This window comes from Chelon labrosus, assembly GCF_963514085.1.
Source record: "Chelon labrosus genome assembly, chromosome: 15".
NCBI classification, from domain to species: Eukaryota; Metazoa; Chordata; class Actinopteri; order Mugiliformes; family Mugilidae; genus Chelon; species Chelon labrosus.
The window spans coordinates 27,207,399-27,233,645 of NC_140348.1; the positions used below are offsets into that span (position 1 = coordinate 27,207,399).

The 26,247-nt window shown below is 42.3% G+C and overlaps 1 protein-coding gene across 1 annotated transcript in view; it reads left to right on the forward strand.

Moving 5' to 3' along the window:
- Positions 1–25,934, forward strand: part of hectd2 (HECT domain containing 2) — a 44,753-nt gene extending 18,819 nt beyond the window's left edge. The window contains exons 9-22 of the mRNA XM_084561358.1: positions 146–294; positions 391–514; positions 2,222–2,318; positions 2,416–2,523; positions 4,128–4,260; positions 7,766–7,854; positions 11,637–11,701; positions 11,931–12,024; positions 14,534–14,608; positions 16,517–16,604; positions 17,083–17,189; positions 21,885–22,000; positions 23,104–23,247; positions 23,708–25,934. Coding sequence (XP_084417484.1) covers positions 146–294; positions 391–514; positions 2,222–2,318; positions 2,416–2,523; positions 4,128–4,260; positions 7,766–7,854; positions 11,637–11,701; positions 11,931–12,024; positions 14,534–14,608; positions 16,517–16,604; positions 17,083–17,189; positions 21,885–22,000; positions 23,104–23,247; positions 23,708–23,828 — 1,510 coding nt within the window. The 3' untranslated portion in view covers positions 23,829–25,934. The remainder of the gene's footprint in view (positions 1–145; positions 295–390; positions 515–2,221; positions 2,319–2,415; positions 2,524–4,127; positions 4,261–7,765; positions 7,855–11,636; positions 11,702–11,930; positions 12,025–14,533; positions 14,609–16,516; positions 16,605–17,082; positions 17,190–21,884; positions 22,001–23,103; positions 23,248–23,707) is intronic.
- The last annotated feature ends 313 nt before the right edge of the window (positions 25,935–26,247 follow it).

The window sequence follows — 26,247 nt, forward strand, 5'->3', positions numbered from 1 at the left end:
AAACCTCTCCGTAAACACTGCTATTTTTTTTTAATCCTCTTACAGTGCGAGCGTCTATTCTTGTGCATGCAGTATATTTCAGGGTTTGTGGAGCTCACACTGTGCCAGGCTACCAGTATTAACTGTGTGTGTTTGTGTGTGCCAGGCTGTCAGCGAGGCGTTTCAGGCAGCTGGTAGAGCGCCTCCTGCAGTTCATCTCCACTCGCCTGTTCCCTGCCGAACCAGACGAACTTCCTCCTCTGGCCAAGTGCTCCTGGTGGATTCCTTCCGCCACTAAAGTGCTCAGCCTGTTCAGTGAGTCGCTTCAACAACTGGCAGCACATGTCTGTCTGCTGCACATGATTATTTCTTAATTTTTTTTGGCTTTCTCTGTCCCTTTCTTCTCCTCAGATGCAGCAAACAGCGTGTCCTCTCCTCCCATCATGCCTTTCACCGACTTCTACAACATCACCCTCGAGCACATTGATTTCATGGAGGAGTACAGGACCTGGCAGAACTACGGCAACTCCAATCGGTCAGATATTTGTCCTTTACCAGCTTTCTTAAAAGCTGTTGCTTGCAGGCTGCCGTCATGTTTTAGAAACAGTTAATTTGTGTGTGAATGGAAGCAAAGTGGACTTTTACATCTGGGAACCAAGAATTTATTTCATCCAAATTGAAAGTTAAAACATTTTAACTCTCAAAGAAGAGAATTTTCTTGGTTGAATTGTCGGCACAAACCACGAGACACTCAGATATAAAGATTCTGCTTCATTAAATACAAGAAAAGCTTCAAAAATCAGGGTTAGATGTTCTTAACTTTGCCAACGATATCAACTTTGAGTCCCAGAAATCTTTGCTGTGATAAATGTCCGTCAGGATGAAGTTAGAGGTGTGACTTGTCGAATGAGTTCAGAAATTTCAGTCAGTTCAACGTTTGGATTCTTTCGTTAGATTGCAAAACTGTACAGATCCTAAACTGACTGATTTCATGTCTCTGGTTTGAGTCTTCTTTGCTGCAGAAACCCCAGAGACTCATGGGTATTGTAGTATTTACAATCATTTGACATGCCTCTTGTTTCAGAAAATAAGTAGCCCACAATATTCCTGTTATAGTTAGGCTCCATTATCCAAACCAACGCGAATGATGAAATATAAACTATTGGTAGGAAATAAAAATAATTGATTTCAGTTTTGTTAATTAGTTGATTGTTTAATTTATGAATAAAGTAGGGATGCACCGAAAATGCACTGTTGGGCCATTTTCGGCCAAAAATTGCTGCAGTTGTTGCTTGCATCATCACAAAATCCTGTTTCGGCCGTGTTGTTTTAGCGATACATTTTCAGCCAAAAGTGCATTTTCGGTTTTCGGCCGAAACTTTCTGGTGCATCCTTTATGCATATTGTGGTAAGAAGGTAAAAAAAAAAGTTATATATAATATGCAGTATACACAAATATGAAAATATTGATTTATGGTATATAAGGATTTAATGATATGGGACAAAAAGGATAAATATAAGTACAATATAGAATGAACATGAGATATATTGTGTGTTTACGTGTAAATATATATCGGATATAAAGAGTTTTATACAAATATATAAAAAGGTAAGTGTATTAGAATATGTATAGAAATCTACAAGATTTATAGATACAGGTATAAAACGCTCACAAACCCACATAACATCTAGTTCAATAGAGTCCAGTTTTATATATAACAGAGAAAAGGCTAATTCTAATGTTTGGATAAAGTTTTCTTTCCGAATCAACTAAGCCACAAATAAATTCAGCTCTAAATAAGGAAAGTAAGAGTTAAGGAGTTGTTTTACTTCAAGACCAAGTGTCGGGTTAAGATTCCTGGAAGTCAGACTGAGTATCTGCTTCCGAGCAGAGATGAAGTTCCTGCTGCTGCCGTTTATCCGGAACCGTGGAAAGTCTCTCAGCAGAAGCCATGAAGTCCGTTTCACGCTGCGTCACGGCTCGTTAACGTCCGATAAAGAAAACCCATCCAGAGTTTACTGTTCAAACGTTGGCCTGGCTGCTGTGGTGAGCGATCGGGCTCATGAGGCTCCGAGGGTGGAGATTTGATTTCAGAACCTGTTCTTTTGGTTGAAACATATAATTTAATAAAAAAAAAAAAAACCCTGAGAGCTGGTCAGGAGCTGTTTTTTTTTTAGCTCTGAAGCAACAGATTAAAACCTTTCAGAACAATTAACTTCTCATATTTGTCTCCTCTCTCAGGTTTTCTTTCTGTCAGTTTCCCTTCATCCTGTCGACGGTGGTGAAGAAAGCCATCATCCAGAAAGACTCGGAGCAGCAGATGATCAGCCAGGCCAGGGTGAGATACAGACGAGCTTCTTTTTTTTTAAAGAACCCCTTGGAGAAGTGAGGACTGTCTTGTGTCTAATTGTGTGTGTGGTTGTGTTCCTCCACAGCAAAGCCTGGTCAGTAAAGTTTCTCGCAGGCAGAGAGTGGACATGAACCTCCTGTTCCTCAACATTAAAGTACGACGAGCTCAGCTCCTCAGCGACTCACTGGATGAGGTTAGTCCACAATCACAACCTGGTGCATCCTGCAGGTGCTCGGTGTCACAGCTAACGTTGGCACTGGGATTATTGAGCGTACGCAAGCATGCACAGGTGTAATTTAAAGACGTTTCTATGAGGATTTGTTTTATACTTCTACTCAGCATGCTATGTAACAGTTTGGATCAGACAGTGAGCTGAAGAAATTTAGTTTATCTGGAAGGAATTGATTTCTTCTATTGCGACTTACAGACTGATTCCCTCTCTCTACATCCTGATTATTGTACTGCAGTGTTCACACGCCTCGGCTAGCCAAATCTATCTCCCAGTTGTTAGCTTTCCTTCTCCGGCTGCCTGTCTGTTTAAGAGTTCATTTCAGTTTCATTCTTGACTTTTAAAAAGGAAGTCATTATTTGCCTGCTCATTAGTTACACTATCCCCTGGTCAAGGCCATAGGTGACGGGGATCTTGCTGTTAGGACTCCAACTGCAGACATCTTGACATGTACTGTATCTTTTGAAATGCATAAAATTAAAATTTTGCAAAAAAAAAAAAAGGAACCGACTGAAGGAATCCAAAAAGCTGGATTTGAACAACGTTTGATCAAAGCACTTTGTTCAGTTCTAAATGACTGGTGGGGGGCTGGAGTTTAAATAGGAGCATCTGTTGGTGATAGTTGGAAGAAAATGTATTGATCCTGTTTTCTATCTCCAATGAATGGTACTCTAGAAAAAAAAAACAGGATCAGTACATCCACAGATGTTCCTTTAGAACTGAGGAAGCTTCTCAGATGAAACATCTTAAAGAAACTCTACAAGTCAAGTTGCCCCTGTTTCTTTTTTTGGATATACCATTACCTAGATGACTGAGAACCTTCGCAGATACATTAACTGTTTTATTTATTTTAAGTATCAAAACAGTGACAGTATCTAAATACTTTTCTGAGGCAACTTTCTGTATCCATGGAGCACCAAGATGCCCTAGAGCTGAGACTGTTCACCCAATAAACAGAATTATCTGTGATCTAACCCACTGTGATGCTGGCCCAGTCTAACAACATTATCATTGTCTACGAGTACAAGCTTATACGAGGGAAACTGGAATGGTAGTTCCAAGTAACTGCTGAACGGTTGAGGAATGTAAGCTGATTCCTCAGAACAGAACCACTTCAGTTCTGAGATGTTGGTGAGTTTCCTCAGTTCTAAAGAACTGGAGCATCTGTGGGTGTTGCCCACATGAAAACCACGTGACGAGGAAAGGAACTCATCTCAGAGACGCACACAGATGTCTTGGGTGGAAATTGGAATTTTTTTAGGCCATACTAAGGAGCAATAGGGAACAATTTTTTAAATGTGTTGTCAGAGAGAGAATTTGTGGAGTGGTAACGCTGGGAGAGGCCGGTGAATATACAGAGAGCGTCTCATGAGGATTTACAAGTATTCTTTTAATGTTGTGCATTCATGTGTCAACCTCAAACGCTTCGTCTAACCTAAACCCAACCATCAACCATGTGTTAATGATGTCTCCAGTCTCTCTGTCCTTGTTATTTTCCAGTGTCCCGGATGTTTTTTTTTGCAATACTACATAGATCTGATTTCTTTTGTTTTTCACTCCATCTGTAGTTGACGAGGAAGCGGTGCGACCTGAAGAAGAAGCTGCGGGTGACGTTTGTCGGGGAGGCGGGGCTGGACATGGGCGGCCTGACGAAGGAGTGGTTCCTGCTGCTGGTCCGACAGATCTTCCACACAGACTACGGTGAGATAGGCTTTCATTTCTGGATGGAGTTGATTGTGTTTACAACTACCTGCATGCAGAGGTTGAAACACGTCCCACAATGAAATCAAAACGGCGTATAACCAGACTCATAGTCTAATAATAGAGTTAAGTCTGGCTACTCTACACGGAGCTCAAGCTGAGTCCATGAACCTTCAACGTTGAAAATGGAAAAGCTCTCCTTTCAACTGGTCTCTGAGGAGAATTTAGAAATAACAGATAACGTTGAGAATCTGGAGGGTAAATCCTGTTTGATGCAAAGTCAATGGAAAACGAAGCCGCGCTTTATTGAAAACAAGCGGAAAGAAAATCATATTTTTATTGGATGAAAGTGGAAGGTAGGGTTTTATTAGGCGGAGGCCTCGGTGGATGTGCTCCGCCAGGTTTCAGGTCAGTGAAGCTGCAGCAGCAATAAGTGTCAGATGGCTGAGAGAAGTGGCCGGTGTTGGTTTTGGACACTCAGAAATGAACTCTCCTTTCAGATTGGAGCGCTCTTTATTATGACTGTCTTTTTCTCTCAGTTTGTTTCTCCATTCCCTTTCTCCCTGTCCTGTCTTTACTGACTGTAATTATCTGTATATGTCAGTGTTTGTCCGTCTCCTTGTCGACTGTTCTGTCAGTGTTTCAAAATCCTTTATCCTGAGTGACACAATTTACGAGAAAACTAATGCGATTTCTTCTCAAGGTCCTACCTCTGCCAGTACTAAACACACCCACGTACTCTTTAGGGATTTCTCGTGTCCATTATTTCTTAAATACATTTATAAATCTCATTAAAAATTGCTCCATAATCAACTTGATGGAGATGTGGAGAAACACAGCATCCAACAGGAATATGAGAACTTAATCAGCAATACGAAGGTCCACCTTAAGATTTTGTTTTGTCTTGCACCAAAGTTATGTAGTAAAACAGCTGTCTCTTTTTTTATGGGTCAGCCGGCTGCTTCACTTAATCTTGTTGGGCATTAGATCACGGTGGAAACGTTTCTGCACATTCTGGACAGTTTTGCAACAAACTCAGGATAAGACTCAAAGTTCACAGCCCACTGGTTCCTGCTGTAAAGTCAGAGAGATTAGAGAGAGATTAAGGATTTTTGGCAGCATTTCTGCATAAAAATGACTCAAAACATCAACACAACTCCTGAAAGTAGACAAAGAGAACCCAATCTATCTAATGAAACGGAAATATTATACTTTGGTATTTATTTGTTTAAGAAAATGAATCATTTGTTCATATCTGGGAGTTGCAAAAGCAAGTGAACCCTTGTGTCCAGTATCTGCTGTGACCTCCTCGTCACTAAATGTTTCTGGTAACTGCTGATCAGTGGTCTACAGCAACTTGGAGGAATTTTAGCCCATTCCTCAGAACAGAACCACTTCAGTTCTGAGATGTTGGTGGGTTTCCTCACATCAACTGCTTGCTTCAGGTCCTTCCACAACATTTCTATTGGATTAAGGTCAGGACTTTGACTTGGCCGTTCCTAAACATTCATCTTGTTCTTCTTTAACCGTTCTTTTGTAGAACCACTTGTGTTCTTGGTTCTCGTTGTCTTGCTGCATGACCCAGTTTCTCTTCACATTCAGCTCATGGACAGATGTCCTGACATTTTCTTTTAGAGTTCACTGGTAGAATTCAGAATTCATTGGTCCATCAGTGATGACAAGCCGTCCTGGTCCAGATGCAGCAGAACAGGCCCAAACCAGGACATTAGCGCCCCCATGTTTGATGGAGGGATGAGGTTCTGATGCTGGAATGATGCAGTGTTGGTTCATCTCATTTAAACCAAACTATTCTACTTTGGTCTCATCTGTCCACTAAACATTGTCCCAATAGTCTTCTGTCTTGTCCACATGATGTTTAGAAATGTTCTTCTTGGAGAGCAGTGTCTTTGTCCATCACACCATGGTTGTTCAGTGGATTCATCAACATTAACATTAGCCAATGAGAGAGAGGCCTTTAGCTGCTTAGAAGTTCCCCTGGGTTCCTCTGGGACCTCCCAGACTATTATGGAGTGATCTTTGTTGGTGGACCACTCCTGTAGAGGGGAACAGTCGTCTTCAATCTGTCTGACTGTGGATTATTTGTGGGTTCCAAACTCTTCAGAGATGGTTCTGGAACCTTTTCCAGCCTGATGAGCAACAACAACTCTTTCTCTGAGCTCCTCAGAAAGCTCCTTTGTCCACAAACATGTGTTGTGAAGATCAGACTGAGACAAATCCCTGATTTATTGAAACTAAACCAGGAACTGAACCACACCTGAGTCTCATTACATTGATGGAAACACTTCTGAACACATGGACTCTGATTGGACCTTAAAATTAACTTTTAATCGTAGCGATGCACCTCACTGATATGTAATATTGGCTCACTTTCCTTAATAAACAAATACACAGCCATGATTTTTCTCTTTCATGTGTTTGATTGGGTTCTCTATCTCTACTTTCAAGACTTGTTTGAAAATCTGCTGATGGCTTGTATAATTTTCATGCAGAAAATTCAGAAGGGTACAAAAGGTTTTACCCGGCGCTAAAAATCCAAATTCAATTTAGATGAAATGTGAGGAAAAGGTTTCTCAATCAGTCTTTTTTATTCTGCAAGTGTGTTTCCATCACCATCCCTCCAATATTTCCTCCAACCACAAGAAACCTTCTCACATCATGTCGAGTTAAAATGCTTTTTCAAATATTTACACAAGTTTCTTTGAGATTAGCTGTTTCAGTTCAGCTGTCCCGGTTCAGTATAATACAATCTGCATACAAATACTTGAATGAAAGCCAAGCGAACATCAGCCTGTGCATCTGCGCCTCCTGCTCCGTCTCTTTCTCTCTTTCTCCTCCTGGTTGAGTTGTTCTTTCCACCGTCGTTCCATCTTTTCCGCGGTCGTCTGTGTTTTTCGGTGCCAGGGGACGTCGGCCCAAAGCAACACACTCAATGAAAGCTGTGTTCCCCTCATTAGCAGCGCAGGGAAAGCCCCGGCTCCGTCCCACAGTCGCTCTTTTATGCGTGGAGCGGTGTCGGTTTCTGAGCTCGGTGGATGTGAGCGGTCCAGATGTCAGAACAGACGGCTGCTGTTCCTCTCAGTCAGAGCTGGAAAAGCTGCTGTCGACTTCATTCCACTCAACAACCTGCTCGTTATCCGTTTTATCGCTCCGACAGTTTAACACACTGTGACCGTCAGTGAGGTGTTGACAGGTGATGTGGAGGGAAAACAAACAGCTGAGGCCGTTAAATGTTGTTCAGCAAAGATGAAGATTTTTAAATGATTGTTCTCATGAGAACTTCAGTGATCCACTGATCCCATCCTTCCAGTCTTTCATTTAGTTCCTTTTAAATCGTTTTTCCTGCATATCTTTAGTTTGACTTCTCTCTTGTTTTACTCCATTTCACCTTCATGTTCCTCTTGTGTCTTGTCTGTCCATCCATGTCTCTTTTTGTCCAGTCTTTTCTATCTGTGTCTAACTCAGAATACTTCTCTATATTTTTCAGGAATGTTCACCTACATGAAGGACTCTCGCTGCCATTGGTTCAGCAGTTGGAAGTGTGACAACTATTCAGAGTTCCAGTTGGTTGGGACTGTATCCTTTATAGAGAAAATAATAATCATAATAATAATAATAATAATAATAATAATAATAATGAAATAAACTCAATATTTATGTTGTTTTTGTATATCGTTAGTGTTAGATATAAATGCATATGGTAATTCAATCTCTAGGTATCTTTAATACACACAGTCAGGTGGTTTATTTGAGAAGAATGTGCTATGATTCACATTTTCTTAGGATGCACATTTACCAGTGTAGACTTTTATTATCCTTCACATCTTCAGGATCTTCTTGGGAATCTGCACTCTGCAGATGCCATATATATCAGAGAATATAAAAGTGCATGATCTGAAAGTGATTAATTTTTCCAAAACAAGACAGCCTCAGTGCTTTCTCTCATCAAACCCGTTAAATGACTGTAATACCAGATAACTAGACTGATTTTGTGTTTTTTAATGAAAACTCTCCTGAACTGAACTGTTTTATTCTTCTCCTTTAAATTTCTGGAATTAAAATAAAAACACTAGTAAATCTAAACCAGTGCCCTGCATGCTAGTAAAAATACTAATAATTTGTTAATGCACACAAACTGAAAGCAGCCGTTCTCTGCACAGACCGTGAATGGAGACAGGATGACAGTCTTTCATTCTGTCCTCTAGAGATCATGCTTGTGCCTGGGCTTTGTTTACAAGCCTCATGTTTTCCATCGAGGAAGGAGCTGGGGTTGGATGGTGGGAGCAGAGCCTGGGGATCATAGGTCCCATATGTAATTAGGTTGATTAGGTTAAAGCTGAACACGGTAAATTGAATATAGCGCAACAATATTTATGTGTTCAGTGCCTAAACTCTTAATGCTCTGGATGCTTTGAGTGGTTAGTTTGAGTAATGAGTAACATAATGATGGAGTAGCATCAATCTGCTAATAGTAGAATATACGCACAGTACTTTTGAAATATTATTGTGCCCCCTTTTTATGCAAAATATTTCTACATTTTTGCAAAAATTTCAAATATTTTGCAAAATTTTTAAAGAATGAAAGACTGTCATCCTAAATTTCTAAATTTTTGCATAAAAACTTTTTCACATCAACACAAGTCCTGAAAGTAGACAAAGAGAACCCGATCTATCTAATGAAACGGAAATATTATACTTAGGTATTTATTTGTTTATTTGTTTAAGAAAATGAATCATTTGTTCATATCTGGGAGTTGCAAAAGCAAGTGAACCCTTGTTTTCAGGATCTGGTGTGGTCCTCTTGTGCAGCAGTTACCTGGTAACTGCTGATCAGTGGTCTACAGCAGCTTCTCCTTAAGAGAACCCAATCAACTAAATGAAACACAGATATTATACTTGGTACAACAGTAAGTGTCTCCTTGTCTCCAGTATCTGCTGTGACCTCCTTGTAACTAAATGTTTCTGGTAACTGCTGATCAGTGGTCTACAGCAGCTTGGAGCAATTTTAGCCCATTCCTCAGAACAGAACCACTTCAGTTCTGAGATGTTGGTGGGTTTCCTCACATCAACTGCTTGCCTCAGGTCCTTCCACAACATTTCTATTGGATTAAGGTCAGGACTTTGACTTGGCCGTTCCTAAACATTCAAGATATTTATGCAGAAAATTCTGAGTGGCGCAAAATACTTCTAAGCAACAATGAATATGCATTGTCTTGTTAACAAGATTGCATCCCGCACCTTTTTGACCAAAGGCCACATATTACACCTCAAACAGCTGCACATTTTTCCACCTCTTGCTGCTTCCTTGAGCAGGAAATTGGCCTATTTTGACCAACACGTTTACTTGCTGCAGCGTGTGCACCTACGGCGAAGGACTAGAAGCAGCCCGTAATAGCCTGCCTTGCACCGGGACAACACTTTTTCGTGCAATTTTAGCCATGGCTCAATTCGCCGGGGTAAACAAGGAAGCGAGTCTCAGTGCGAACCTTGCGCATGCGCGCTGGCAGCGGAAGAGCCGGGACAACAACACTCGGAGCTAATGCTACAAACATGCTTGGAATGTGGACTTATTTAATTTTTTTCGGGACAATTACGCAATTTGGGGCTTCAGCACAAGACGGACATTACATACGAGCATCATGGAGGTATTTGGATGTTTTTTTGTGTGTGTTTTTTTACGAAGAGCTCTGGTGTCCCTTTACAACCGTTGCATTGAAATGCACTGCTACACCAAGACCCCCTGTAACTCAGAGAAGGGACGGAGGACTCTGAAACTTCTTCCAGCCCTTAGTCAACATGAGGGTGAGTAGATAATGAGCGAAATATCATTCTAGGGTGAACTATCCCTTTAACAAAGGAGTGGAGCGATGAGGAGAAACAAAAAACAAAAAAAAACAGAGATAATGTGAAACAGAGCGAGCATGAGAAGAGAGAGAGCGAGGGATAAAGAGATAAAAGACAGAGACGGCTTTATTCCTGTCTGTCTCATAAAGTGAAGAAATATGAACAAGGGCCTCTAAACGCTTTCAGGTCCTCTCTCTTTGATATCTGTGTGTTTGACTTCTTAATTACTGTAATGCTTGTGGTCTGTGAACACTTTGCATGTGTGTGTGTGTGTGTGTGTGTGTGTGTGTGTCGCCTTCAGACGCTAGAGAAGCAAATAAAAAAAACTGCAGGTGGACTTTCTTTACATGAACTCACCGTCACCCCCGACTAACACAACAAGCTCGTTATTCAGGCTGCGTTTAAGGACACGTGTGTGGTCACTGATCAGACAAAGAGCTGCTGCAAAGGTTCAGGGACAAAAACGGTTCGTTTTGTTAACACTCAACAAATATGTGAGCCATGAAGCTTGGCCACATGTTGATCCTGTTCCAGTATTTATTGTTGTTGAGATTCAAATGACTGGTGTAGTGAAAGAAAACAGGTGCCGGTGCGTCTTTAACGTCAAGTTAAGATTCTTGTTTGGCAAAATTGAAACCTCGTCGCCATAGTCTGTATATAAATATGGACACCACGTCTCCTCTTCCTCTCTTTGGCCAAACTGACTCTATGTTCCCGGGGATACGGGCGGCGCCATCTTGTGAGTTTGGATCCAGAGTCTGATCAGTACGGTCTGAGGGCGGAGCCATGTGGAGCCGTGATATTGATGCCCCGCCCACACTTCCTCCAGACTCACTCATGTTTTAGTACTACGCTCTGCTCTACCTCCACCTGTTACAAGGAGGTGTTTTATACACTATACCTTATTTATTTTTAAATTTTTCTCACGGCCCTACGGGACTGCTTTACAGAGCGGTTGGCATGGCAACTGGTAGTCACAATGATGTCACATCCTGTTTCTATAGCGTCAAATAACTAAAACAAAACTTATCCAAACACTTGAATATTCATCAACATTATATTAACGACCTAAAATGACACAAACCATCCTTGGGGGAAAAAAAAATTATTTGAGTGTATTTTAGTGTTTTAGTTTGACCCAAGTCCCGCCCACTAACATGAAGGGGGTGGAGCTTATGACCTATACTGCAGCCAGCCACCAGGGGGAGCTCTACTTGCTTTGGCTTCACTTTTGAGGAGCTGTTCCACCGTCCATCTTTACACAGCCTATGGTCTCCCGGTTCTAGTACAGGGACTGGTTTTGTCCGGTGGAAGAGCAGAACCAGGGACGTTTTAATTAGTTTTGCAATTTACTGTTTAAAATAAGTGTAGTAAAGACCTCTCATGTTAACACCTGGACTTTAAACTTAATTTTTATATTTTCATCCAAAGCTGAGGTTTTATTTTACTACTTTTATGAGCTGTTTAATAAATGTTTGTTTGTACAACGTGTGCATTCCTTAACTTGTCACCAGCTGATGGGCTTAGCAGTTTACAACAGCATCGCTCTGGACATCCACTTCCCCCTCTACTGTTACAGGTAGGTGTGTTTTAGTTCATCCCTACCCTGACTTTATTTACACAGAGGAACGAACAGCTACCAGAACAGGAATTACTTGGTGGTGTACGTTTTGAGACGTACACCACCAATGCTGCAAACTGAATCCCTCCTCTTGGTTCCCCTCTAATCTTCTGCATCAACAAATATTTCATGTGATGCTTTTGAATGTTTCAAAGAAAAATAACCTGGAATGTCTTCTGCTTTACAGGAAGCTCCTCACTCCGCCTACTGTACCATGTGACCAAAATGCCCTCGTCGGCATGGCAACCGCCACCCTGGACGACCTGCAGCAGATCATGCCGGTAGGTGTCCCGGCTCGTTCTGCTCTGGTTTAAGAGTTTATAACTGTAAAAAAAGGACGAGACACAATATCAAGAGTTAAATATCCATCTATCAAAAAATATCCATCTATCAGAGTCTTCAGATCACGTTTGGACCCTCAACTCTACCAAAGGCAACATGTTTAGTCCCAAACTGAAAGATGTCTTGTATTTCTGCTTGTCCGTCACTAGAGAGTGCCAGAGTTAAACTGTTGCGCTCCCTCTTCACCTCCACCCTTCTCCTTCCTCTGATCCTAGTCTTTGTAGAGTCTAAATTTAACATTACATCATATGTTCACCTTTGTAAACTTACTTTGTAAACACCTTAAATTTACTACATTTAGATAAGAACATTTAAATGTGACATCATACAGACTTTTTTAAAGAAATTTTAACGTTTATGATTTTCTTCTATCTGCAGTTTTTCGTCCTGCACAAATAATTGTTTTTGTCTGGGGTGTTTTGGTAAACGTCCCACATAGGACCATGCCGATGCAACAATGTGTTGTAAAGTTTAATTGGTTCCAGATGTGAGGCTAATTCAGCCACTCACGTCCCTCAGTTTCACTCACTCCCAGTCAGTTTTAGGCTCACGCACACTCACATATATTCTCTGACATAAGCTCTGCTGCCAATGCATACATCACATCTGCACATATTGTACTCACATTGTGTACTCCCTTGTTCTCAGAGCAGGACGCTGCAGCACAACGCTTTGCATCTTGATTTTGACAGTACAATAACATTTGCATCTGAATACGTTTAATATGAACTAGATAGCATTCTTTAAAACTGAAAGTAATTGAAAGCTCTGCAAAAAGAAATCCTGGAGCTCATTATGTTTTTAATAAATGACTATGACAAGGCTGCAGAGATCTGAGTAATTACTTTTTATGACAGACGATGAGGTTCTTGATGTGGCATCAACATTAAAACTCATCAGTCGTTGCATAGATACAGACAGGTTAAACAGGTCCAGGTGTAAACACTGATCTGGTCTCTAGTGTCCAGGTTAAACAGGTCCAGGTGTAAACACTGATCTGGTCTCTAGAGTCCAGGTGTAAACACTGATCTGGTCTCTAGTGTCCAAGTTAAACAGGTCCAGGTGTGAACACTGGTCTGGTCACTAGAGTCCAGGTTAAACAGGCCCAGGTGTGAACACTGATCCGGTCTCTAGAGTCCAGGTTAAACAGGTCCAGGTGTGAACACTGATCTGGTGTCAGTCCACATGTGGAGGTGGTCTGGGACACATGTGACCTCCTTCCTTTGGTAGTGTGAACACACAATGAGTCCTGGGTCACATTAAAGACCACCTACTCAACAGGGCTGATCTGAGGAAGAGGAGTTTAACTCATTCATTCAACCACTAGTAGAAATGATCACATGAATCAGTGATGTCTGTTCATTAGTAATGAGAGCCTTTTAAAAGATTCTGGTCTTGGAGCTGAGAACCAAACTAAACTAGAAACTAATCTGAACTAGAATCAACTCAGGAAACGATTGAACACGAGGAGGCTGAGTGGGATTGTGTCATTATTGTATCAGCCTGTGGTTAATTATTAATCTGATCATGTTGATATTTAAAGAGGCGTGTGGAGTTAGTTACATATTTCCTCTTTGTCTTTATTTCCCTTTATTACCAGAGATACGGTGGATATGGAAGCTTCTAAGACTCGAGTTATAACCTGAGTTTTGTGAAGGTGTAACTAACATCAGAGCAGAGATCAGTATATAATAACTTAACACGAGTGCCAATGTCATGACTCACACACAGCAAACAGCTGTTCATGGTTCTGAGTTCGCATGTAGAGACACATTTTAATACCAGGTGTAAACACAGGTACTGTAAAGTGGCCATTTGCCATCAGATTGCCCAGGATGGATGGAAACGCAAAGTCTAATCTGGGGCCTGAGAGAAAGGTCGTGAAAAGTCTCTTTGACAGTCGCTGGTAGTTACCTGATCCACAAGCTGCTCCACATCTGAAACCTTCCTCGCTGCGAAGGTCAAACACTCACTACACACACGCACACACACACATTTGGGGGATGCTATAACTGGCCTGTGGTTGTGTAACTGCAGGATATCAGATACGAGGCTGGCAGTTTCTGTTGGCATGGCCATGACTCTGGTGAGTCCACAGAAACAAACTTATTTGAAGACTTAAAGTCCATTCAGTAAAACCAGAAACACTGAAATTCATACATGCATTCATTAAGTAGATTAACCGAGCTTCCATGCCTGCTCGTGTCCTCTGAAGGTTATCTGAGTGTCCTTACATGTCCCTCATTCACATCAGATGTGCTTCATGGAGGTTAGTGGAGCTTCAGGTGAACTAAACTGTGATGCTGCGACACTTTGTCATCTTGGTTTGTGCCTGAAGAACAAGTGTTAGAAATGTTGTTTAGCCACCAATGCATGGATCAAACAAATGCTTTGACTTGCAGGAACAAGAGAAAGTGAATTAAATGTGAGCACGGTGTCCCTTTGCAGGAGCTGGCTCACGGTTTGGGAGAGCTGCTGAGCTACGAGGGAAACGTCGAGGAGGACTTCTACCTCACCTTCCAGGTAAAAGGCTTCACTTCAGAGCTTTGGTAAGAGGCTCGTCACTTATTCAAAGCAGCCCAGAGGCGGCATCCGTCACATTTGTTAACGACGTGAGAAAGACTCGACTGCGTATGAAACTCTCCGAGCAGCTATTGTTAGTGTGACCCGTTGACACATCGCAGATCCGGATTAAAGCGAGCGACGGTGTTGACGGACAGCTGTGACCACTGAGGGATTTCACTACAGATAATTTTAGACCTGGATCAGTTCCACTGGTGTCATTAAGGCGATTACTCAAATGTCAGACACAGAGGACCAAATGAATGAAGCCTGTAAAAGGATCATATGTAGGCTAGCTATCAAAGATCTTTTGGGGGGTAGTTCAGAGAATGTCTGAGGCACCGATCATCAAAAATAATCAAATCATGAAAGTTTGATAATATCAATAATAGTTTTTCTCTCATCATGTGTAGCTATTTGTATTTAACATTTAACAGTCAGCAACTATGATTACTGTTGCCTTTAATGTGTAGAATTTTAAATTCTTTTATCTAAACTGAAAGTTGAGTCACCCCCGCCTCGCCCGATGACGACTGGGATAGGTTCCAGCAGACCCCTGCGACCCTTAACAGGAATAAGCAGGTATAGAAGATGAACGAATGAATGAATGAAAAGTTGAGTCAAGTAATTTAATTGAGCTTCATTGAGCTCCATTTCCTGCAAGGAAGCGCTGCAGACTTCACAACTGAAAGCAAACCAGTAACACTCATCTTCCTGGTTAGACATCTGCTCTGATTATCAACCTCTGGTTAACACAGGAATGCTCACCAACCACTTTATCATTAAAAAAAAAATAAACAATCTTTTCCTGGAATTCATTGCCTAGTAAACGCGATTTTATCTCTGATTTCATTCGAAAATTTCTATTAATACATTTACTATCAACCACACGAAAGCTTACGCCTCTTCCTTCGCTTTCAGTTACTTCTGGTGAGCAGTTATTACTGAAATTCCATTTACATTACACGACATCAGCATGTTTCATGAAGCAGGCGGGTAATGGAATAGCTTAGGATCCAGCTGGAGCTTTAAATGAGAGTGGAACATGTTGGAAGGAGGATTGTGTAAAGGCGGAGTGGAGTGAGTGGAGGTGTTATTTTAACCCACAGTGTGAGCTCCCTGTGAGCTATAGGCTGCTCTCAGTCACCCCACTGTGGTGCAGAGCAACCCACTGACCTGCAGTACACTGGATCGCTCTCATTTCGGTCATTTCTGAACCTCTAACCTGCTATTTTTATACGTATCTATATCGATATGAATCCCTTTCACTGTACTTATGTTCTACGATGTATTTGCACTGCTGCACGATGAACCCACTAAATCTTAAATGCAAAACTTATATTTAAGTTTATTTATATCTCTAATGTGAAGTGTTACGGCTCAGTGGCGACTGAAAATGTAAGCGCCGTTAGTTTGGAATTAGTTTGTTTTGATTAGTGGGAGGCTTGTCCAGTTGATACAGAATAATTTTTTTCTCTGTATCAGTTGAAACACGCCTCATAATAAAATCCTAATGCAGTTTAACCAGACTCACGTCATGATAAGACCTGAGTGTGGCTACGCTAGGCTAGTAATTATGTGCTGGAACTATCTCTTGAGTTGGACTTCCTGGATCCTTGTCCTCACATGAAGGTCAATATTCTTTTATCTCAAACTCACCCAAAAAGTGAAAGAGACGTGTCAGAAAAAATAAACTTGAAGAACCAGACTGGTAAGACGAACATGTCACTTTGCTGAAGGAGTTAGTTAACTCATTTCATGAAGTCATCTCCGGCTGACGTGGCAGCATATTGACACAGCCAGAGGAGAAACGGTGTCACTAAAGTGTGGACGTTTGTTTATCGGGCATGCATATTGTGTGTTTTGCAGGTTTTCCAGGAGGAAATGGGCGTGGTCAGATCCTACAACCTGAAGCCTGGAGGGGACAGGATCCCCGTCACCAAGCAGAACAGGAAGGGTGAGCCCACGCTCAGGGTCACTTCATAGTTTGGCATCAGCCAAAGTCAAGAAATGATGAATACAGTGAACATTGTGAAGAAATAGTTTATTCTTTGGTAGAATAGCTGTTGCATAAAGACGACGAAAATACCAGCATTTGACCCAAGTTGCCCTTTGCACGGTAGTTTAAAGAGGCCTAGTATACTGCTACAGTCTGAAGACTATAATTCATAGGAACATCTCCAAAGCTGCTTCGGTGCTGTTTACCTTAATACCAGACTCAGAAAACCTGGCTCAGCTTGAACGTTGCTTTGTTCCTCCTTAGAGGACAAAGTCGAGCTGAGAACATCAACTTATTTTCTCTTATTAAAACTCATTTTCCATCCAGCGGCTCCTGTTGCCTTTCAGGTCGGCCTCTCTACCAGAGCAGCCAAGACTGGAGGGTTAGACGTTGTAATGGAATAATGAAAATCACACAGGTCTCCTTCTTTCCACAGAGTATGTCCAGCTCTATGTCGACTTCCTGCTGAATAAGTCCATCTATAAACAGTTTGCCGCCTTCTACCACGGCTTCCACAGTGTGTGTGCCTCGGACGCGCTCATGGTGAGTCCACAGTATGTCCATGAAACAGCTGGTTGCACAAACGCTATATATATGTATATATTCCATTAAATGGCCCTTCCACTTTCTAATTGTTGCAGGTAAAATCAGATTATCAGGTTTCTGTCCGCAGCCTCTGGCCTTTGCAGTGAACAAGTCAGGAAGTTGAATGTTCTTATGTAACTTAAAAATGCGTTGTGTGGTATCCATTAAGCATTAAGCTAGCAGTATCCTTTGACAAGGACAGAGCGCAGCACAGCAGCATAACCAAAGCCTGACGGGGATAATAACATCAGCAGTCCAGGCCAATATTCACTCAACCGCAACACATTATGCAACGTGCACCGTAACCATTTAGTTCCTTTTATTTCTGCACAGAACTGGTTCAGAAAAACATAAACATCATGAAGTTCTGGTTGCTCCCAGCAACTGATGAATGTAACTGTACATTTGTAGTTTTCCTCCACATCATTCTACTTTTTTTCCATCTCTTCTGTCCATTTTGTGTCCACTTTGATCTCACTGCTTCTACTGAGCAGCCTCCACTTTGATTCATTTTGCATTTTTAGCACTGGATCGTACTTTAGGCCAATCAGGAACATCATTAGGAGGTCTCCAGGTCTCAGCCTGGCCACAGCTGGATAGCATTAGAGACAATAATGTGAAACAGAAACTCTTTGATCATGTGAAAACCCTTTGTATACATACATTATTATTATTATTATAAGACTTAGTTTATATCAGAGCATGAGTCTGGTAACACGCCATCAGGATTTCATTATGAAGCGTGTTCCAATCGCTCAGATGACATGTATGACTACTGTTACGCTTCTGTCTATCTCCACATGAAGCCCCGCCCCCAAATGATCTGTATGTGCATCCAGTAACAGTGACCTAACAAAGTGCTAGGTCATCTAGAGAGATTATCTCCATCAGTCAGTCTGAAGTGCTTTACGAGTGAAAGACAAACGCACAGGATGGTACAAGTTTACCCAGATAGGGAAGAGTTTTGAGAAACGTTGAGAAAGTTGTTGGTATTTGTGTTGCACAGCTGCAGTGGAGAAACAGGAAATGTGGGGAAAAGAGAAGTTTCAGGGTGCGGCTGGGTGAGAGTCTACCTGGACACTCCTACTGTATAGTTAACCTGTTAAAGCCTCGGCCTCTTACTCAAACTGCTGCTCGGAAATCACATGTCCAAAATACATGGAATAGATCTGAACAGCTAAACAGAGTTTATTTGTCTCATAATGAAGGTAACACGTCTTAGTTGACTGAAGAGCTGTAATAATTGGAGTAAATTCAATTCAGTTCAGTTTTTTGATTGAATTTTATTCAGGTGCTCAGTGTGTCATCCCCCAGCAGCCTAGGCCTATAGCAGCGTGACTAAGAGATGGTTCAGAGGCACCTGAGTCAGCCCTAACTTTAAGCCTTGTCAAAAAGGAAAGTCTTAAGCTTACCTTAAAAGTAGAGAGGGTGTCTACCTCCCAAACCCAAACTAGGGATATCTGAAGGCTCTACCTCCCATTCTTCGTTTTGAAACTGTAAAAACCACTAGTAATCATGCACTTTGAAGCGATCTATTGCAGTGATATGGTACAATGTGGTCTTTAAGACGAGATGGAGCTCGGCCTTTCAGGACTTTGTATCTAAGGAGAAGGATCTACAGGGAGCCAAATGAGCTCAGATTGGAGTAATACGGGCTTTCTTGCTAATGACGGTCAGTGCTCTGGCTGCAGGATTTTGAAGCAGTCGGAGGCTTCATACAGATTTGTGAAACTTTATTTAGATGAAGATGGATCCTAGAAACATTATTTGCAGTGAGACTGATGTTTATAAAGATTTAGAAGAGGCCCTCTTTAGGTAAATTGGCTGTTATGGCTCATTCTGCAGTGTGTCAGTGCTCAGCTTCCTCCACTATCATGGCCGACAGGGTTCTGGGGCTAAAGTGAGTGAAAAATGTTCAATTAACAAAAAGTTACTGAAGATGCTGTGATCAGTCCGTCTGTCCAGATCTCACTTAATCCCTGTTTACTCTGTTCAGATATAACTCAAACGTCTTGATGTGCTTTGAAGACAAAACTCATCAGAATCCGTTAACATCAGTTTGACCTGAGCTGCTGAATGAATTCAGATCAAATACATTTCCTGGAACAACAACACTTCCGACCAGTATGCCAGTACTGTGGAATTCATCACTTCCTCTTTAGCAGCAGTGAAATTTCATAAGTTGAATCACTGTTTTAGCCGGAATTGAAAGATGCTGAAAGAATGCACACATTTATGAAGTGGACTTTGGAAACGTCTGGAATCACAGGTGGAGAGATCTTCCAAAAAAGTTTGTAAATTCTGTTTGTTTTCCTCCTCGGTCAAATGTTGACTCTGGCTGATAAAGAGCCGATGACTCACATCTGATCATGTTGTTGTTTGCTGAACTCGGGGGACCCTAAAGGGGAGGAGCCTAAATGGCCCCTGAGGGTCACCATGCATCTAATCCGCTCATCTATCCGTTTCTCATCTATAGCATACATCATTTTCTGATGAGTGTTTTAGAAAAATAAATAAATTACGTATATGACACCCACTGCTTAGAGTAGTGAACGTTAGCTGGTTGCCTGCGGGCCACATCCAGCCCACCAGAGCCTTCCACCCGGCCCTCAGAATATTACTGAATCCATGAATATGTTCCTATATTTATTTGTTGCTCTCAGTAAACATTTATTTTGTTTCACGTGCTCATTTGATCTAAAGTCCTTTTTCACAAATCTCCTTCCCTGGGCTTGTTTCCCCCACACAATAGCGTCTCAATAACAACTGTCAACATAACAGAGAAGAGCATGGTAAGAACAAGCGTGGCACATCAGCAAATTAATATTTAAAATATATTAAAAGACCAATTGACAGCCTCGCAAATACAAAGCCTAAAATATCGCAATCACCCCCTAGTGGCAGTACAGGGTAATAGGAGTCTGTTAACGCTGACAAAGGCTAAAAAATAATAAGTAATATATTCATTCATTCATTTATTTTCTGTAACCTCTTGTCCAGTGGGGGGGGGGGGGGGGACCCTGGGGGGGTCCCTGGGGGGGTCTCCAGTCTATCACAGGGCTAACACAGAGAGACGCTCACACCTACGGCCAATTTAGAATCACCAATGAACCAAACCAGCATGTCTTTGGACTTTGGGAGGAAGCTGGAGAACCTGGAGAGAAGTAGTATGCATTAATATAATATAATATAATATAATATAATATAATATACCGTGACTTCCTCTACCGGTCACTGTAACAGAAGAAAGACATTACTGTTTATCAAGACACATCTGGGTTACCTGTAGGATGATATTTGCAGCCTGATGTCACATGAACACGCCATGTTATGCTGCGTAGGTAGTACGCATTAAATAGTTTTGGCGTGTTATTTCATGCCTTCATGGCTCGGCGTAAGGCCGCCTACCTCCGTGCACAGCTCAGGCTGGAGACTGGATGTCAAATCATCTCTTCCTCTACATGAGCTTTAAAACACTTTAAACATCTCACCTGAAACCACAACAACCATAGAAAATGTATTTATTGTTGATTTATGTCAGCATGAACTGGTTTATTTGGACCTTAGATTAATTATTTCACTCAGTGTTTGCCTAAAGTCTATCTTGACTGAGTTAATATTATCAAACAGAGCAGATATTCTGTCTGTATTGGCCAATAGAAACAGGGGGAAACATGCACCGATCAGGCGTAACATTATGACCACCTTCCTAGTATTGTGTAGGTGAATCATCAGAGAATGGACATGGGCCTTCTGAGGGTGTCCTGTGGTGTTAGTGGGGGGGCCTTTGAGGGGAGGGGCCTCTGTGGATCATCCCACAGATACTTGACCAGTTCAGGATCTAGTGAATTTGGAGGCCAGGAGTCAACGTTTCTGTTTTTCACCCTACATGACTCCATCTCTTCAGACTGCAGTCGAGTACTCGGTCACGTCCGCATCGTCTGACGTCTTCGGATGTGATGAGACAGCCCTGTGGTTAATTCAGGGGGATGTGTGGTTTCCAGCCTCTCTCTCTCTCTCTGTGTGTGTGTGTGTGTGTGTGTGTGTGTGTTGGCTGTGAAGTAATTTCAGTTTCAAGGTCAAATTCCTTTTCTTCATTTAGAGTCTGGTGGTTTTTTTTTTTTCATATATACTAAATATGTTGAAGTGCATATTAGGTAGTTAAATCTCATCACCATTCTAAATGAAGAAACTTCAACTCCCGCTGATGTTGACGTTGTGACAGTTTGACACACATCCTCTGTTATCAGCCGCCGAGCTTCCTGTTTCTCCTCCTCATTTACTGGTCGCGCTTCACTTGCACCATTCGAGCGGCGGAAATGACTGTCGAGCTCGACCGCTGTTGTGTCTTAGTGGAAATTTCTGCAGAAATTCTGACGTTGCGCTTCATCTGGCTGTTTGATAATAATGTGCTTCGTCGGGGTGGATGTGGGTCAGTGGGTGGAGCCAGGGTGTGACGCTGCCAATCAAACAACACATGCACATCTCATCTCAGAATATATTAAAAGATATAGATGCTATTTACTGTTAGCGTTCAGCCAGTGAATGTTAGTTTCCTTTGTGTCGGCCATTAAACATTTCCTCCACAAGAAGGATAAACAGGAAAGCATGCATGAGGGCGTAACGAAGCTTTTTATTCTCTGCTCGTTGCAGTTGCTTCGGCCGGAGGAGGTGGAGATGTTGGTGTGTGGCAGTCCGGAGCTTGACATGAGCGCCCTGCAGAAAGCCGCTCAGTACGAAGGATACAGCAAGACGGACACCCCTGTCCGGTAAAAGACGCCTCCACTTCCTGTTTACCGAAACCAACAAACACTGCTACACAGGAAGTCCTCACATGCTTGACACCCAGTGAACCACTAAGCTTTGAATAGGCTGAGGTCACCCACTGACACACATATTTTTTTTTGTATGTATGTTTCTGATCTCACTCACAGTGACCTCAAATGACCTATGATGTGAGACTGAAAACTTAAATTATGTCCCAGTTTCATCTTCTCAGTGTTGGTTGACGTGACGTGAAAGTCAGCAGGTTCAGTTTGCAAATGTCTGCACAGGATTTAGTAGCAGCTCTCCCTCTCCTTCACTCAGACACACAGACACATTTGTCCCTTTGTTTCCGGCAGTCAGGGAGGAAAACAGGCCGACACTTGTCAGCCACAGAGAATGAAGCTCCGCACGGCGCTGACAGCTGACAACAAGCAGCTGCTGGCCTGTTACACAACCCTTCACTGAGGCCTGTCCAGGGCTCCGTTTAGAGCTCGCATTAACATTCGTCCGGGGCAAATCAGTTCCAAGTAGCCAGCTTTGAGTTCCTGTGTTCACACCTGGTATTAAAATGAGCCTGTACATGTGTGACCCCAGCCAGCACTTGAGATCTGATCTCAGTTTGACACTCTGTATGCGGATAAACACAGACGTAACACACATACATACAATTTCCCAACGAGGGATCAATAAAGGATTATTATTATTTTCATTTTTATTATTTTTTCTGTTATTATTATTACTATGTTGTATCAGCTGTTCATCTCTAATGAACCATGAACAGCTGTTTGTTGACTTGGGGACATGATCCGTTTAGTTATTGACGTCTGCCCTGACGAAACTTGAAACATACACACATCTTTAAACTTGATTCAAAGTTTTTTACTGACTTGACATTTTATAACTTCGTCCCCATTTCATTCATCTGATGCATTAGATTGCAGAGAGCACCAGTCAAAGGTGGTGGCAATGAGCCGAGACAATGCACGATTGCAGGGAGGACAGTTGAAGTTGATGTAGACAGAGCAGGCGGATCTTTTAGTCGTAGGGACGTGGACGTAAAATGCCTCCTGCCGTGGCCTTATGTGTTCTTAATGTGCTGTTACAGGAGTTTCTGGGACGTGGTGTTGGCGTTCCCACTGGAGCTGCAGAAGAAGCTGCTGCACTTTGCTACAGGAAGCGACCGCGTTCCCGTCGGAGGAATGGCCGACCTCAACTTCAAAATCTCCAAGATTGACGTCCCGACAGACTGGTACGTTCCAAAAGACTGACCAGAGTCAAAGAGAACCAAACACAGATTCTGCAGATTCAGGACGACCTTTAGTGCTCAGCCACGCGTCCACAGGCTGAAAGAGCTTGGATTAAAGTAGAATCAGAGACCTTGGTGCTAACTGAGCTGCAGGAGATAAGTCACGCTGTTGAACTTTAACAAACCTTGAATCTGGGTCAGAGAATCAACAGGCTGCCCTGCTGCTGCTCTTTCAGACACACACGCTGACTGTTTTTTCTTTTTGTCTGACACTGAATCCAGAGTATTGTTCTGGATATTATCCTATCAAGCACTTATTTAATTTTAGTCTTAAGTTTTATCACTGTAATCCCTTTAAATGCCAGGGTAAATACCAGCATTAGCTCCATAATGAGACAGCTGGATTAATCGTGACTAATGGGTCGATCTTCTTTCTTCTTCTGTCTACTTCCCGTCTCCCCAGGCTGCCGATCTCCCACACCTGCTTCAATCAGATCTGTTTGCCTCCGTATCGAACCAGGAAGGAGCTCAAACACAAACTCACCATAGCCATTTCCAACGCCGAGGGCTTTGGCCTGGAGTGACCGGCCTGCACACACACACACACACACACACACACACACACACCGTTAGCAATGCTAGCTACGTGCCTGTCCAGACTATCACAACATGCCTTTTAAATCTCCGTGGCCGTGGATCAAACTGTTGTAGATGGAATGAGTCGACGGGGGAGACACAAACACCACCGCGCTTATGACGCTGGACTCATTTTCAACTTTTTGCATCTGCAGCAGATACGATGGGAGCTCTGCCCAGAGACGACGGCTGCAGAGTGACGCTACGGATGCTTTTATTTGCACACTGACTGAAACTACAAAAAGAAGAAAAAAAAGAAAGATAGTTCTCATCTTTAGAAGAACAATGCTGTGCAGAGGTTTTAAGCACTTTACATAGACAGTGCTGCAGGGCAGTGATCCCAAACATCCAGGATATGAACTCCCTTCAGCCTCAAGAAGGAGAAGGAGCCTGTAGCAGATATCATGGAGTCATAAAGATACAGAAGGCCCTGAGAACAACTAATGAGTCAACCTGTGGAGGTGTAGCAAGGAGAGCTGTTTGAATTTATCGTATTATAACTTTCAGTGCCTAAAACATCTGCACAGTACTGTACAAGTCACATATGAAAAAAAAATATAACTTCATGAAATCCCCTGCCATCAGAAATCAGATCACATGCATTCTCTTAAATCATTAAAAGGTAACTGGTTTGCTCAGGAAGTTCTAATGACACGTTTTTAAATGACCAGGTATTCGGCCTTTGAGCATGAACCACATGCTTTATTTAAGGGAGGGGCAGGTAAACCTACAGGACCAAGGGTGATGTGTTTCACATTTAAATATTCGCAGGTGACGCGTCGTGTTGAGATGTATGAATTTAATATTCCCTGTCTTCTGTACATTTTTAGGGCTTTCTGAATATATTTTTATGAAATGTGACTCTCTCGGGTCGTTTGGCTTTGTTTGCAGCACACTGTCGGGATAGGGAGCTTTGCTGGGAGAAGAGCGCCGTCGCGTAGCGCGTGATTATGAGTAGTGTTGTAACTGTCGACATTGCTGCCCAGAGGCGGCAGCAGACGTGTTTTTATTTAGTTTTTTTAAGTGATGTTGATTGACGGGTCAGTGTTCGTATTGGTTCAGCTGTTTGGTGATGTTAACAGGGGAGGATGGGAGAACAAACCACCTTCCAAACTGGAGATAAGGCCAACGTGTCTGACGTGCAGCGCTCAAACGTTTAACAAGTGGACGTCTGCTCAGTCAAGAGCTAACTTTTAGTCTTTAAAGATTCAAATAAATGGAAGAAGAAAGAAAAGAGTATTGATAAAACGTACAGGATTCTAGTCGTCATGCACAGCTTTAGCCTGACGCAGCCATTTCTTCTGAGAGTCTGGTAATGAAGCATTTGCATTTCATCATGGTGCCGTTTAAGCGCCACAGTAACTTTCTTTCTCCCTCGCTGCTGCTGCTGCTGCTGCTGCTGCTGCTGCTGTCCCATTCCGGTCTGTCTTATGTAAGGTTGCCGTGGCAAAAAGTCGGGAAGACAAACGGAAGTAACCAGGCAACCGTGGAGCAGCCTCATCAGTCTAATCTGGGTCACTCATTTACTCGCCGAGCGTCTGACAAAGCTCCTCACACCACAGTGGACCCTTTCTGTCATTCAGCCCAGAGCAGCAGCATCTGTTTGAGACGGCCTCCATTCACATCACGTCCAACGAATCATGTCCTTGAACTGGGAGACGGCAGGAACTCAGAGGAACTTGGATAATGTCAGAAAAATGTTGTTGTTTTTTTTTGTTGTTTTTTATTTTGTGTTGACCCGGGTCTGTTGTGTGTGAATGGGACCAAACTGTGTCAGGTTATACAGTGGGACTGAAGCGTAAAGACCTTTGAGATGTAATTATTTTCAGGTTTCTTTGGTTGCGAGTAGAGAACAGTTGTGTGTTTGTTTTAATTTAATTGTTGTGAACCTTCGGGCTCGTCACATGTCGTGTGCTCTTGTTTCTGTCGGGTTTTTGACTTGAGCTGTTGATGCATGGCCCACTCTTTGAAACCTGTCCCGCTCTTCTGTTGTCCTATATAATGTACTGTGTATTTCCAGTAAAGGTTGACGAGGGGTCGTTCCTCTGCAGAGACACTTTTTGCTGACTGTTCTTTCTTGCACGTCTTCACATTGACACTGGGAGCTGAGCAGAACAACCTGCTGATTACCAGCGGGCAGAGTACAGTATTTGTTCATGACTTGCACCAGACGACCTGCAGACATGATAAACACAGAGGCACAGAATTATGTAACACAGCAAGAAGACAAACTATAACTATCCCCTCCAGACATAGTAAAGTAAAGAAGATAAGACCCTGGTGAGCAGAGGATGGAACAGAAAATGACAATGTATATATAAAAGAAATTTAGAAACAATAAGTGTTGACCAAAGTGCTGTGCAGAGT